Source organism: Lepisma saccharinum, chromosome 10, assembly GCF_977018435.1.
Source record: "Lepisma saccharinum chromosome 10, izLepSacc3.1, whole genome shotgun sequence".
Classification (NCBI taxonomy): domain Eukaryota; kingdom Metazoa; phylum Arthropoda; class Insecta; order Zygentoma; family Lepismatidae; genus Lepisma; species Lepisma saccharinum.
Genome location: NC_139238.1, coordinates 74,751,394 through 74,767,659, shown reverse-complemented (window position 1 = coordinate 74,767,659; position 16,266 = coordinate 74,751,394). Strand labels below are relative to the sequence as shown.

Below are 16,266 nucleotides of genomic sequence, written 5' to 3'. Positions count from 1 at the left end.
AATATGAAAACGTAAACTGGTTCCTGTATTTCACATTCAATTTCTGTAACTAATGTAGTTTTTACTTTTGTTATTCTGTTTGCATAGTAACTGAACTTTATTTCTGTTACTAACAATAAAAATAATGAACTTGCTACTTTTTTATGAATTCAAATGAACGATATCAATTTCCAGAGGAGTGACACCTCACCCTTCTCCAGATGCCTATGTGTCGGGGAGCGAGCCCCGTTCCGATTTGTATCCAAAAACTTTCGGTGGTTGGGTAGGTGAATTTGCAAAGGACACTCACCATATGTAAACTACATGTTTAATGACAGACACATAAATTTACATACATTACACATTCCCTGTCACACAGATGACAAGAGAGAAAACTGTAGACACAAAACGACGTCCTGCAGCCATACTTGCTGCGCACTCGAAGACAAGTGTTGCCAACACCTATTTGGCAAATATAAAGAAAAATGTCTTGGCCGCCATGTTGGATCCAAGTACATTGTGGGGGCCAACATACCGCCCACCTTGAAATATATAATTTCAAAAAATAAAAAATTAAATGGTACACTGGAAACAAAAAAATATGAAAAACAATTTTACACATATTGTACACTATAACTATTTGAAATTATTGAATGCAAATGTTCAATTTTTCAATTTTCACAATCATTATTAAATGGCAAAAGACATAGCTTTACAACTGGTCTTTTGTAATTGCCGGTACTGGTTTTCACTGTAACAGTCCTTACGAGTCCATCAGTACCTGGATGAACGTCACATATTCTTCCAAGTTTCCATTGTTGTGGAGGAAGCTGATCATCTCTTATGAGAACCAAATCACCAACTTGAAGATTTTTCTGTTGTGTTCTCCACTTCGAACGTTGTTGCAGCTGGGTGAGATAGTCTCGAGACCAACGTTTCCAGAAATGTTGCATCAAATTTTGTGTAAGTTGCCACCGTGAAAGTCTGTTAAGTTTATATGTGGTAAGATCTCTTTCTGGAGCTGACACCAATGCATCTCCTATCAGAAAGTGTCCTGGAGTAAGAGCTTGCATATCATTTGGGTCACTGGAAATGGCTGTGAGTGGTCTCTAATTTAAACACGCTTCAATCTGTGCTAACACAGTGCACAATTCTTCAAATGTGAGCAACGTATTTCCCACAATTCTTTTAAGATGGAATTTCACTGATTTTATTCCACTTTCCCATAATCCTCCTGCATGAGGATTTAGAGGTGTGTTGAAATGCCATTGTATTCCCAAACTGCTCAGATTATTAGCTATTTCTTCATTGTGCTTGCAATTGTTTACAGTTTTTAAGATGTCTTTTAGCTCTTTGTTTGCACCAACAAACGTAGTACCACAGTCACTGTACATGTCACGTGGCTTTCCTCGTCGAGACACAAATCTTCTAAGAGCAGCTAAAAAAGCTGCAGTGGTTGCACTACTCACTACTTCAAGATGAATGGCCTTAGAGGAAAAGCAAATAAACAATGCGATGTAGCCTTTGTAACTTCGACGAGAACGACCACTCATTTCCTTAAGAATTACTGGTCCAGCGTAATCTACTCCACATTGTAAAAATGGCCTATTGACTGTTACTCTTGGTGATGGCAAGTTTCCCATTAGTTGTTTTGATGTGGTGGGATTATATCTATGGCACGTCACACATTTTTTCACCAATTGACGCACTCTGTCACGACCATGAATTATCCAAAATTTCTGGCGTAGCGTTGCAAGAACCAGTTGTGGCCCTGCATGCAAAAGAATAATGTGCTCATATGCAATAATTAACTCTGTTAATCTATGCTTTTTGGGCAGCAAAATAGGATGTTTGGCACTGTATGGAATGTTACTGTGTTTCAATCTGCCGCCTACCCTGAGAACACCTAGTTCATCAAAAAATGGATTTAAACTATGTAGGGTACTCCCTGAAGATATGGGTAAGCCATTGTTAAGAGCATTAATTTCACTGGCAAATTCACTCTGTTGCACAATTTTCACTAACACCAGAAGTGTGTCCCACAACTCTTTAGTGCTCAATGGACCATGCAGTTTGTTAGTTTTGTTGCGGGCATTGAAAACGAACCGTTTACACCAGGCCACTACACGTTGCAGTTTATTTAGAGAAGAATACCTCTCAAATAATGGGTTGTCTTGTGTTGACACAAGGCTTACAACAGACTGCTTCTGTTCTACACTCACTTCACTACATTCTTGTATGTCACATTTGTTTTCAAGCAATTGTAGCTCATGTAAAAATGGAGGCCCTTGCCACCATAAATAATGTGTCACTAAGCTGGAAGGGGTAATCCCACGACTTGCACAGTCAGCAGGATTGTCTTTACTGCTGACATGACACCACTTTATATCACCTTCCTCTTGTATTTTAGAGACCCGATTCGCCACAAAAGTTTTCCAACGACTAGGACATGAAGCTATCCACGCTAAAACTATTTTGGAGTCCGAATAGGAGGTAACAGTTGTGAAGTTAACTGGCAATGCTTTTCGCACATAAGTAATGAGGCGAACCAACAATAATGCAGCACAAAGTTCCAGTCGTGGAAGTGTTATTCTTTTCAGAGGAGCCACTCTTGTTTTTGAGGCAACAAGTTTAACCTGGACTCGTTCATCAGCACAGACACACCTAAGGTAAACAACCGCTGCATAGGCTGCTTCAGATGCATCACAAAACCCGACTAAATGAAGCTCGATACAGTATTTTGGAATGATGCAACGTTCAATTCTAATAGTTTGCAAATTTGGTAAATCACTGCAGTAACTAACCCACTTATCAACTACATTAGTTGGAAGTTCATCATCCCAGTCAAGTTCTAATTTCCACAGTTCTTGTATCAATAATTTGGCTTTCACTGTGGTAGGTGATAGCCAGCCCAAAGGATCAAACAACTTAGAGATCTCTGAGAGGAGAAGTCGCTTGGTCAACACAGAATGCACAATTGGACTCACTACATTAAAGGAGAAATGATCCAAGGAAGGACACCACTGAATCCCCAATGTCTTCTTACAGTCACTGTCATTAAATTGAAACGGCACGTTTCTTTCAAGCAATTCGCTTGGAATACTGTCTAACACCTTAGGATCATTAGAGGACCATTTGCGAAGTTCAAAACCACCTTTAAGTAGGAGTTGGGTTAGTTGATGGTACAGTTCTATAGCACCCTCCGTAGAATCACTCCCACTCAAGAAATCGTCTATGTACACATGATTAAGTAACACATTTGAAGCAAGGGGGAAATTTGCACCTTCATCTTCACGTAATTGTTGCAGACACCTCGTAGCTAAGTATGGTGCACAAGCAGTACCATAAGTGACAGTCAATAATCTGAAGTCTTGAAATGGTTCACTAGGATCCTCTCTCCACACAATTCTCTGAAAGTCTGTATCCTTTCGATTGATTTTCACTTGTCTATACATTTTTGAGATGTCCGAAGTTAAGGCTACTTGATGTATTCTGAATTGTAATATCACACTAATATCACTTTGTAACTTAGGGCCAATCATTAAAGTGTCATTAAGAGAAACACCTGTAGACGTTTTACAACTCCCATCAAAAACTACACGAATAGGTGAGGTCGTACTGTCTTTAAATACGGGATGATGAGGAAAATAATAGCTTTCACTAGGCACCTTATGTATTTCTTCAGGGGGGATGAGTTCCATATGTCCAAGTTCTCTATACTCAGTCATGAAAGCATTATACTGTTTACGAAGTTCAGGGGAGTGAGAAAGTCTGCGTTCTTGACTTTTAAGTCTCCTAACTGCTGTTTCTCTTGAAAACCCTAACACCACATCATTATTCTTAAATGGTAAGCTAACTACATATCGACCATTCTCTCGTTGGTGAGTAGCTATGAAATGTGCTTCACACCTTTTCTCTTCTGACGTTAAATGATTAAGGGTTGGCAATGCTTCAAGTTCCCAGAAATTTTGTACGTTAGTATTCAAATCACATGACACATGTAAAGATGAGACTGAGTTGGTATTTGCATTACCAACACTACCATCAATTTGCCCTGATAACACCCAACCGAAGACTGTTTCTAATGCTGATGGAGTACCAGGAGGTCCCACGCAGCGTCCACTTCCCAACAATAAAGGAAAAATGTCACAGCCTAGTAAAATATCTACAGGAGCACTCACGTTAAATGTAGGATCAGCCAAGGGTAAGCCCTGTATGTGTGACCAAGTGCACGCCCCTGGTGCTTGCACCCTTGGCAAATTACCTGTAATTTTCTTCACTACCACAGCCCTTACACTGTACAGTTGTGTCTTGCACTTTGACAGAAACTGAACATTGGCTATAGCATTGGCTGTGTAAACACCCCTTTCAGTTATGCCAGAAATATTTATGTTTGTGCCTTGCTTAGGTAACTGCAACCTTTGTAAACATGTTTCAGACACAAAGGACACTTCCGATGCCGAGTCTAGGAGCACACGACAAGGCTGAAAGTAACCCTGTTTGTTTTTAACATTAACAATAGCAGTACATAACAATACTTGTGGTACACCAGAGGTTTTAACTAACTTGTTTTCTGCAACATGAGACGACACTTGAGGGGGAGAGGAACTGGTCGACTGCCCATTCCTGTTAGCCTTGTCAAAATGAATTAAAGTATGGTGATATTTTCCACAGACGCGACACCCGTTTGATGTACATACTCTTAATTTGTGCTGTTCAAAACAATTAAAGCAAAGCGCCTTCTCTTTCACAAAATTGTGCCTTTGTTGCACGGACATTTGAAGAAACTCTTCACACTTGTGTAGTTTGTGTTGCTTGGTGCGGCATTTCGGGCAGAAGGAAACAGCTGATGTTACAAAGGAAGAGGTTGAAGGCTTATTATGACTCACCGGCTTCCGCCGATTGTTGTTTTCACTTGCCATTGACGACAATGCACGTGCACGCTGATCTAGGAACTGGGTCAACTCGGAAAAACTAGGCACTTCTTGCGACGTGAGAGAGAGTTCCCATTGTTTTCTTGACTCAGGATCGAGCTTTTTTGTTGTATGATAAACAAGAATCGCGTCCCAAGATTCAACAGGTACACTGAGCACCTTTAAAACACGAATGCACTCATTTGTAGTGTCGATAAGACGACGTAAACTTGTGTGCGAGTTCTCATTCACTTGTGGCTGATTCACCAGTCGCTGGACAGTGTTGCTAACTAATTCCCTCTTGTTAGAATAGCGGTTGTTGAGCAACTCCCACGCATGTTTATAGTTTTCATCTGTCACTGCTAACGATTGTATAAGCAAGGCAGCCTCGCCCTTGAGAGAAGCCTTCAAATACTGAAGTTTTTGTGCACCACTTAAGTTCGCGTTTTTATCGACACTTGCACTAAACAAATCATGAAAACTTAGCCAGTCCTCCAGCGATCCGCTGAAGGAAGGAATTTCCAATCTTGGTAGTTTCACGTCACCTACATGTTGCTGGGGTGGGCTGTCACGTGAGGATGACGTCACTGATGTAAGACTTCCTGATGCCGTTAATTGTGCTGACCGAAGCTTGTAGACAATTTGATCAAGTCTGTCTTCTTCCACACCTAATTCACCTTCATATCTTTCGAAGTCACTAGCGTCCCTTGCAGCAAGATCAATTAATAATTGTTTGCAGTCACTTGATAGTTGCGTCGCTTTATCACCACACAAAGACATCGTGGCATTGTCTAAAGTCCCAGAATTGACACGATTCTCGAGACGCGTAATCTCACGTTTTAGCACTGTCTTTGCTGCGAGAATTCGCTCCATTTTTACGCGTTCACGAACCGCGAACCGACCGAAAATTGGCAAACCGGATTGCACTACACGCTGGTAACGAAAGATGCTTGTTTAGGCCAGCACCACGCCTTGATGACGTCAGTTTCTTTGTTCGCGTCTCGCGGGCGAGGAACTAACGAACGGAAAATACGAAAAATGTGATAAGAAGTTCTGTGTAGAGACTGTCTTTGTCACACAAATGCACACTCACAGTCACAGTTCACAAATATGCATGTAGAAAAACACAAAGTCACTAGAATCACTTTCACAGAATGTCACAAATCCGGCCCGGAGGACCATGTCGGGGAGCGAGCCCCGTTCCGATTTGTATCCAAAAACTTTCGGTGGTTGGGTAGGTGAATTTGCAAAGGACACTCACCATATGTAAACTACATGTTTAATGACAGACACATAAATTTACATACATTACACATTCCCTGTCACACAGATGACAAGAGAGAAAACTGTAGACACAAAACGACGTCCTGCAGCCATACTTGCTGCGCACTCGAAGACAAGTGTTGCCAACACCTATTTGGCAAATATAAAGAAAAATGTCTTGGCCACCATGTTGGATCCAAGTACATTGTGGGGGCCAACACTATGCATGCACACTCTCTTGAGTTTGCCTGATAGGCACTTAGCCTAGGAATCTGTGGCATTGGAACTTAATGTGTTGACTACTTAATTTGTAAAAAAAAGATTTAAAAACATTACTTTCCACAACAGTAAAGTGAACAACAAACAACGTTGGGAGGGTGACATCAAGCTCAGTGGAATTCCAGTAAAATTTCTGACCTTACACCACCACATACTGTAAAAACTCTGCTCACGAAGTGATTACGATAACATAAGGATTAGTGGTGTTCCTTTCCACAAATAATTTATGAATGTTTTTAACGTTGACAAATATACATTCGAATATTTATGAATTTCTAGATTTCAGTGGATTTGGATTACTAGGTGCCACAATTATTTTCATACTTATAAAGAAAATCCATGTAGAATTCCTGGCACCAATAATTCAAGGAATTCTTGGCCCATAGACACACTGAGTAATAAATAAAAATAACCCATGGCTCAACAGCCCGTGAGGCCTACCATCTGCCAGCCTCACTGCCACCTGCTGAGATGGAAGATCATCCAACCATTTTCAGGGTGACATGTGGCCAGCATAAGGAACCGCAAGTCGTCGTAGGTTTCCACGACAGGGTTACGCTACTCATTCATAGCTCCCCAATTTCCTCAAGATGGTGGGTAGCCACCAGTCCTATACACTGGCCAAAATATCAGGAAAAGTTGCTACGCTTCCCCCCCCCCCCCCAGGAGACTCGAATCTGCACGTCTCCCTTAGCTGGAGCTCATAGCATGATGCCTTAGACTGCATGGCCACAGTGCGGGACATGACACACTGAGTGCAGATATAAAATTTACTGATACTTATATTCTACCAACACCTATAAAATTACTAATGCTCCATGAATAATTTGAATGATACAATCACTGATATTCCATTAACTTCCTTAGTTAATGTGTGTGACAAGGTAACTGCAAACGGTTTTGAGGCAGAAAAAGTCGATGAGATATTTACATTACAAAAGTAGTGTTTCATAAGGCACAATTTACCACATGCCATCATTTCACTAAATGGCTAAAAGTCAGTTTAGGCATGTACTTGTTGCCAGCCTGAGAAGGAGTAGGTAGCAAATCACAGGGCACATAATGGATTGTCCATTACCTTCTATTTTTAACCTATTTTAACCCAACTTATCTTTTACATATTCTAATTTTTACTGTTCTTGCCTTAACTTCTGAGGAATCCACAAGCTTGAATAAATAGAAACGTACGTACATACATGCCTAAACTAGACTTCAGCCGTTTAGTGTGTACGATCTTAATATTCATAACAAACATTATAGAAATATTGTATTAGCAAAACTGGAGGCAATTTTACTAACCTTCATAAATTTGATATTAGTAATTAGAAATATTCATTAAAAGTTTCACACTGATCCATCCTTCTTACATTTCACTCATAGTACACGAAAAAAAGTTAAAAAATGAATTTTTGATTTTAACATCACTGATATTGCACCTAGTTGATAGCATAGTCACTAACGCGCTCGTCTTCTAATCTAATTGTGGGTTCGATTCTCAGTGGTTCAGATCACACTTTCAACTTCAGGTTTGCTCCTGATTATTCTATCTAACCATAAGTGCACTTGAAGCAAACTCTGTCGTTTTGAGTCACCTTCATATACAAAGCTTATGCACAGAAAAAGTACTTACTTTAAGCACTGCTGTAATAACTGTGTTATTGAAGACTTGATGATGTTTCCTTGCTGAGTGGCGAGGGCAGATGGATTGGTCCATATTTTATTGGAGAGGATCTGTGAAAGAACAACAAAAGGCATTCATGTACTAAAGCAGTAATTAACATGGGTGTCGGGACTGGGAGTCTCGCACGTCTGTCGACCGTCCCTCCTCTGGGAATTGGCATAGTTCATTCAAACTTACACAAAATTAGAAAGCATGTTATTTTTATTGTTAATGACTGAAATAAAGTTTAGAGTTCAGTTAGTTAGTATTCTAACAGAATGACAAAGCAAAAAATGTGTTACACTGAAAAAAAAATGAATGTAAAATAAAGGAACCACTTTATATTTTCATAATATACAATTTAAACACAGAATAAACAGTATAAGTTTTCAAAATTAAAAAAAAAATCCAGTTTTTTGTCAGATCAGATAGCATTTCATCCAGCTTCTTGAACGAGGTGTGTAAAAATTAATGACAAAATAGATTAACTATGCATTTTAGTACACTAACTGTATGAAATGCAAAAATCTACTAATAACAGTTCTGCTGGATATTCACTCATCTGGCAGTTCAGGTAGAAAACTCTCCATGCAGATATAATTGTTATAATATTATTTAAGTCTTATTAATAGCCTGATCTCCCTACAAAAATTTCTGGCGACAACCATGGTAATAAACATTTTTACATTTCAAAATTAAGAATTCATTATGCATAAAAAACATTTTACTTCTAGTTACTGTTGACAGGCATAGTGCAATAGCCTACATGGAACAGTTGAGTGGTTCAGGAGTAAAACACGATAACACACAAACGTATGGGACTGAGAAAAATTCAAGTGATAGTTCGCCCATTGCATTATGGTTTTTGTATAATCTACACCTTCCTGTGCATTTTTACCAGCTACTGAATGAACTTTATTCACTACTGTGTGAGCAACAGGAGACTGTCCAGCAACTGAACCCAATGTTATCTCAAAGCTGATTGGAGTGGGGGATATCAAGTTTTACTCCAGAGCCCCTCCATTTAAGGTTGTATCAATACCAATGAAAAATGAACATTAGAACATGTTATCTCATATTTCTTGTTTTCGTCAAAAACCAAATATCAGGGCTGAGCCGATGTTTCGGTATCAGACGATACCAGTGGTATTAGTATCGGAAAGTATCAGTTGGAATTTATTTACTGATACTGACCAATACTTTCCTGCATTTTGATCACTCAAGGCCTCCAAAAAATGCTACACGGAACTATCGCATGGTCTAATTATCCTAGAAACAAAGTTTATTTTTATTTTGCACCAGTTTTGTGTGAATAAACAAGAATTAATTTTGTGGTAACATATAATTTAATATATTCTGATGTAATTCTTGAATATTTTAGAGCAATTCAATGGAGTGGGAAGAAAAGCTCTCATGTATTACAGTTTCTTACTTTTGATTGATTGATTTGGTTTATTTTTCTTCACCTTTCTGCAACTTTTGGCTAATCACGAAGATGAGGATGAGTGATGGTATGATGATATTGATGAAGGGACACTGACAAAGAACACCCATGCCCAGGATGTGATTAAAATGAGGGACCCCTAGTGTCATAGCATGCTGTGCTAATCATTCTGTACACAGTTTGTCAAATCAGTTGCAAAATGGTTAATTATTTGTTGCTGACAACTTACAATGTTTAGGAGGTAAATGGTAAGACTACAGGTTCAAAGTGGTATTGGTTCAACCCTAATTAAAACATATAATCATAAGATGCCTGAAAGCAGTATTACATTCCTATTTGGTCCACACAGGCAAATACAAAGAAATTTCAGCAAAAAATTCAGCCTTGATCAGGACTTGAACATGAGTTTCTGGCATACCGAGCAATTGTTCTGCCCAACAGAGCTACCGAGCCAGTCCTGCTTCACCTGATTTTTCGCGGTCTCTGTTTTACCCGCATGGAATAGTCTGTCAGAGCTACTGCAACGGGATCTGTTGCCTTTGAAACACTGTAGATGTCAACAGTACCTAGTTTCTCCCAGCGTACCGATACTGTGACGGATGGATTTTACAATCATCCTTTACAACTGACCATTTAATAGAATACATTTATCTTTATTAATATATTTGAGCTCATGGGTATTGACTTGTTTACGGTAGTGAGGCATTGAGTCTAAGAACGTGTTTAAGTGGTATGCAAGATTTCGTGATGGTCCAGGGTCCAGACTCTCCAAAACCCAAGGAAGTGTGCATGCAGAAGAGCAGAATCAAAACCCTGCTCACGGTTTTCTTCGATTCCAAAGGCATCATCCACAAGGAATTCACTCCAGACTGTCACACTGTGAATGCCGAGTATTACGTGGGTATTTTGCATCGTTTATTGGCCAGGATTCGTAGAATTCGGCTTGAATATCAGCCTGTTGCACGACAATGCACCCATGCACAAGAGCAGGTTGGTACGCCAGTTTTTGGCCAAAAAAGGGATAGTTGAGCTCAATCACCCCCATATTCTCCAGATTTAGCTCCATGCGACTTCTGGCTATTTCCAAAACTGAAATTGGCGTTGAAAGGAATGCATTTCGACACCATTCCAGACATCCAAAAAGCTTCGACTGCGATTTTGGAGGCAATTCCGAAACAGGAGTACCAAGACTACTTCACAAAGTTCTACAACCGCTTCAGTGCATGTATTGACTCACAAGGTGTCTATTTTGAATAAACGTTTTTGTAAACTACCAGTCCACAACGTCTTGTATTTAATTTCTCATTAGTCACCTTTCCCACTGGACGGACTGTGCATTTGCCAGCAGCTTAAAAGAGCTAGGCACTAGAATTCGGCAGTTAGTCACACCTCAGAATTCAGTACAAGCTCTAAGAGAATCCAGCTACCAGGCGAAGACCTCCTGCACTTTTCAGGTCTCAAGCCCGGCTCGGGAAACCGAACCGTAGCTTTCGCCAAGGCAACCGCTAACACACATGCGAGTTGGCCATCTTCAGTACTACGGCTTGTAAGTCACAGCGGTAGGTCAGACCATCGCTCGAATAGTCTTCTCAAGGGCTACCCCTCCAAAACCAGCTTGTGCTTCATTGCCAGCCACGGGGCAAGAAGAAGCTTGTCAACAAGATTGTATGGGGGCTATAAAACGTCACCTTGCTCTACCATCTGACTCCAAAGCATTCACAATCCCGATCCCCATAGTTTATGCTCTTGAAACCAGTGAACTCATCAATAAAGAGCAACTAATGACTATGAATGACTTTGAAAGGTCACTGGTAAGCAAAGGAACAGGAAGACATTTTCCTATAACCCCCCTCCCCCCAAAAAAAAACACACACACAAATATGGAACAATATCACAGTCCAGGGAAATTACTGCTCGACGCTGGACTGCACCAGCCATACCTCTGAGTAAGTTACTAACTTAGACAAAATCTTCGATAGTCTCCTACAGAGATATTAGACTTAGCTAGTTGACGGAAAGGACTTGGAAATAATCTATCTATAAGCTTTGATGAATAAATTGTAAGAATTATGAAAGAGTGGTCTTGTATTTTCAAATGTCTAAAGAATTGAGCTATGCACTGCACCCCATGTAACATCCCTATACCCCCAAAGAGCGTTACAATACCTATACTTTTACCTATATCGACAGATACCAGTGATATTGGTAAGCATTGGTTGAATTTTCATCACCAATACCAATGATTTTGAGTGACTAGAAGAGCAGCCAAGAACAGCAAGATTTGTCGTTTTCAAAGGTTCATTCTCCCTTCCTTGTGACAGGTTGGAAGGCCAGCCCAAGAAGTTCCATGATTTTCTGGGAAACGATGGATAAACCCTCACCGTCCTGTGAAGCAGATGACAAGATCAAAGGCAGGCTTAATCTGCACTTAAGCATGACCTTGACGGTATGAAACCACTTGGTGGCAAACATTATGTGGAAATAAAAGACACCATTCATTGACAATTCTTGCTCTCAAACTCGTAGGGTAAGAAAGGCGGAAGACAACTGCAGATTTCTTGGAAAAGAGGGATGAATGTCACTGTAGAATTTGCCTTCTTTTATCTACGCTCAAGCAGGAAGGCAGGGTTGTGCATTTGGCAATTCCTTCTTACGCTCTTTCCTTCTGTGTGACTGCTGGTATTGGCCTATACCATAGTGACATTTTTTTATTGCAAATGACAGAGAATAATGGACAGCAGGGCATAAACAGAGAGACAAATGAGCATTATTTTAGTAACTATACTTGCATATATCTTTACGTTGCTTTACTCCGCATCAAGGTTAACCTAAATGACAAGAATGTCGTTTACATGAAATTGAATCCACTGATTTTTTGGTGAAGGTGCAGCTCTTTAAAAACTCTTGCAAACATTAAAAAAAGCTTCATTTTTGCATTTTTTTGTAGAAAGAAGTTCACATACATTTTTTTTAGCAAATGTTGCAAGACATTTTAAAGTGTTATAATGCTACATGAGAATAATTTGTGAGTCATTTAAGGTTGTTAATGGAATGTGAAGTGATGAGTTAGTATGACTTGGTAAAGACTAGCATTTGTCATTTTAAACTGCAATCATACAAGTATCAGTATCGGCATGGTATCGGTACGAATCGGCCATGGGCATCGGCAAATGGTAGTATCGGTTCAGGCCTAGTAAATTGCCTTACTATTTGACACACACACAGGAAATGTAATAGCAGAAATTTCAGCAAAAAAATCAGGTCTGACCAGGACTCGAACTCAGGCTTCTAGCATACCATAACATTTCTCTACCAACTGAGCTACTGAGCAAGCCTGATTGAACATGAATTTTTTGCTGAAACTTCTAGATTACCTTTGTCAGAAGTAACTGGCTTCCTATGAAAAGAGAAGTAAACTGGGCAGCTCCAGATATGGCAGAATCAATGGCTGCTAGTCTCTGCAGATCATGCTGTGCTGCTTCCAGAAGTTCGTTCCTCACACGTGGATTGTCTGCCTTCTCTATCCTGGTCAGGATGTCTTCGAGGAAACGAGATGTATTGGTCTCTACTGACACCATATTTATTGTGTGTGTTCCCCCTCCAAGCTGCAAAGAAAGTGTTGCATGAGATATTAGCATTCTTAAAGATTCAGGGAGGTGAAGTGTTCAATCAGGTTCATTTAAAATGGGTAAGTCCAAAGTAATTTTGAAGTGTGTCATTTTGTAGCATGTAATTTCTTCTATTTACTTATATTCAGGGAACGGATTTGTATATGCCAAAAAAGTGTTAGATATGTAAATGCATATTTGCCGGCATATAAGACACACCCCCATTTTTGGACACATTTTTTAGGAGAAAGCTTTATCACTGAATTTATAATTAATTTACAGTATTTCAAATATAAAGTAACATATAGGTCTACTTTCAACAAATAACTTGCCTCATCTAACTAGGAAAGAATATATATTTTAATCTTCCTCCCCACACAGTGCAAGGAAGCAAGAAAGAAATCGTCTAACTCAGAACAGAGAACATTCCCAGAAATTAAGTTAATTGGAAACAGAGTATCGGTATATTTCAGACCTATTTTTAAGGGGAAAAAGTGCATATTTTACACAGGCAAATACGTATTTAGTTACTTTAATCAAAATATGGAATTAAGTAAGAACATACAATTGTAAGCAAGCACCTCACCTAGCTAAACACATGACAGTAACTGATATGAAAAATTCAAATGCAAAATGTGTTTTACTTTTTGTTACCAAAACAATGGATTATCAAAATTTCTTTTAAGTGCTGAAACATGAATCTCCTCCTGCAGTCCATAAAAATAAATTGATATTCACTAAAACTCCACATTCAATATCGCATGAAGTACTGGGAACAGTAGCGAAGCGTAGTCTTACGAAGGAGGCAAGCAATGTTTCAGTACAACAAAACATGTAGTACAATGGCACGCCAAGAGGGGGATTAAAGGTTTATAGGCTCATTGGCCCGGTCGCTGGATTTGTCAAAATATCATAATAAAATGACGGTTCTAAAAATAAACCATATGATCCTCAAACGTCACATTTACTTTCGAAATTCCAGGTAACGTTATTCGTATGGTAGTAAACGTCTTACATATGCGAACTTTCCGCATACGACTGAAGGGGTACGTAATTTCTTTTTTATTTATTAGTACTTTTATTTGTTCATTATTTTTTAATGTGGGCAAACGGTGACCAAACGGATTTAGGTAAAATAACTCATTTATTTAATTTACACTGCGTGATTGTAATTTAGGATTTGTGGGCACCCTAAAAATCGCATTCGGAGTCAAACATTAAAATAAAAAGTTAAACACAAACTTTAAAAACTGGAAAGCATCCACGCAAGATCACTTTGGAAATCTCTGAAACGACCGAAAGTGATACCAACCTATTTCCTTCATTTTATCCCTCATGGGAAGGAAAGATATATCAGTATGGAGATAGAAATTAAGTGGTGGAATCAGAATCATTACAGCAGAAAGAGTATATACATAATATTTAAGTAATAAAGTGTCACACAGAGGCGGGGCCGGGGGAGGGTTGGCCCCCCTTTTGGCCCAGTGTTCCTAAGAAAAGGAAAGTCAAAGGCAGGAAAAGATGACAAAATGAGGAGACTACTACAAAAAATCCTGGGAGCACCACTTGTGTCATAATAATAAAACTTAAAACATGTTCTTGTGTTCATAATATGTACAATGTATACGATTTAATTGTGCTGTGTAAATATCAGTAGAGAGTTCTGTTTAGATAGCTTTATTTTCACCCCAAGTTTTATTCAAAAGCAGTCAATTTATTGAATGTGGTTGTAAAATTTGTGAAACAGCTCACTTGAATTACTGTGTAAATGATTAGGCAGTTGCAAACACTGGTGCGGTCAACACTTTCGACGTAATTTGAGCTGGACCGAGCTGGACACAGGGTGCAGACCAAGGTCCGTCGAATCTTCCCTCCCTCCCTGGGGAAACTCTTCACGGGGGTGCAGACATTTCACTTCCTGGAAACACAAACCCCCACCCTTTACCATCTCGCTCGAACTCCCAATATCCATTTTTTTACGCGTTTTACAATTCGCGAAATCTAAAATAAATTGTAATATAAAATTATATATATATATGGAATTTAGAACAATGATAATAACTTATTTTAGTTATTTTATGACTAAGAATTATTTTTATATTCGCGATCTTGTTTACGTGTTCATGAAGACACAAATTCTTTACTCGTAGTTTTTGGTGGTAATATATCCTTCTGCTTTCGGTTGAGCTCGGCTATTTTCGGGAATAACGCAAGCTCAGCAAGCAGAGCTTTTGGTGTAAGCGTTGTGGACGGGTTCCACTCGAATTTCACGCTTCGCCATGTGACTCCTTCGGGTGCGTTATTTTCCCGCAGAGCAGCCGCAAGCATTGAGGCTGGTGCTTGCTACAGAGCTGCTGAGGGAGTTTGCGGCCGTAATTTTTCGCGAAATCGAGTGCGATGGAAACGAAATAAGGCTAAAACATTAAGTACATTAAATGATATTCGAATAATGCAAGCAGTGCTTGCATTGCTTGTACTATATCTTCGCCTCTGACTGGGAATATGTTTAACATATGCGCCATGAAAGTCTGAGCTTGCATTCTCTATTGTTCACAATAATGAATGTAAAGGAGTCCATTTTTTCTTCTCAAATATTTACAGCAGAATTAATCAATTTCTGTGATTTGCATAACTCACAGGATTATCCAGACTTCAGAAAGTGTTGCGTCAGTAAATAAACTCAACATTTAGTGTTTAAGAGTACATTTAAATTTTGAACTTCATTTTGCATCATTTCGTGACAAAATATGTTAGGAAAATGCACCTCACACCTTTCAAAAACATGAAAAATAAACATTGCAATGAGATTTTTCACATTATGTGTTTTTGTCAAAAATTAAATATGCATACCTTTAGTTCCTCAGTTAGAAGTAGGGGTGAGCAGATACATACATTACATATCAGTTGGAATTTATTCAACAATATGGACCAATGCTTTTCTGGAATTTCTGTATTTTGCAGGGTCTGTAAAAATGGCATGGAATACTTTCACAGAGTCTTAATTGTTATTGTTATTGATTTGCTTTATTTTACTTCGCTTTTTGTGCCACTTTGGCTAATTTGCAAAGATGGGGATGAAACATCCATGCCCTGGCCGGGATTCAAACCCGGGACCCCTGG

The 16,266-nt window shown here is 39.2% G+C and overlaps 1 protein-coding gene across 1 annotated transcript in view; it reads right to left on the bottom strand.

Annotated features, from left to right (window-relative positions):
• Positions 1-16,266, bottom strand: part of IntS4 (integrator complex subunit 4) — a 97,963-nt gene that overhangs the window by 11,629 nt on the left and 70,068 nt on the right. The window contains exons 13-14 of the mRNA XM_083129920.1: positions 12,913-13,143; positions 8,065-8,165 (exon numbers count right to left, since the gene is read on the bottom strand). Of these exons, the coding sequence (XP_082986046.1) occupies positions 8,065-8,165; positions 12,913-13,143 (332 nt within the window). The remainder of the gene's footprint in view (positions 1-8,064; positions 8,166-12,912; positions 13,144-16,266) is intronic.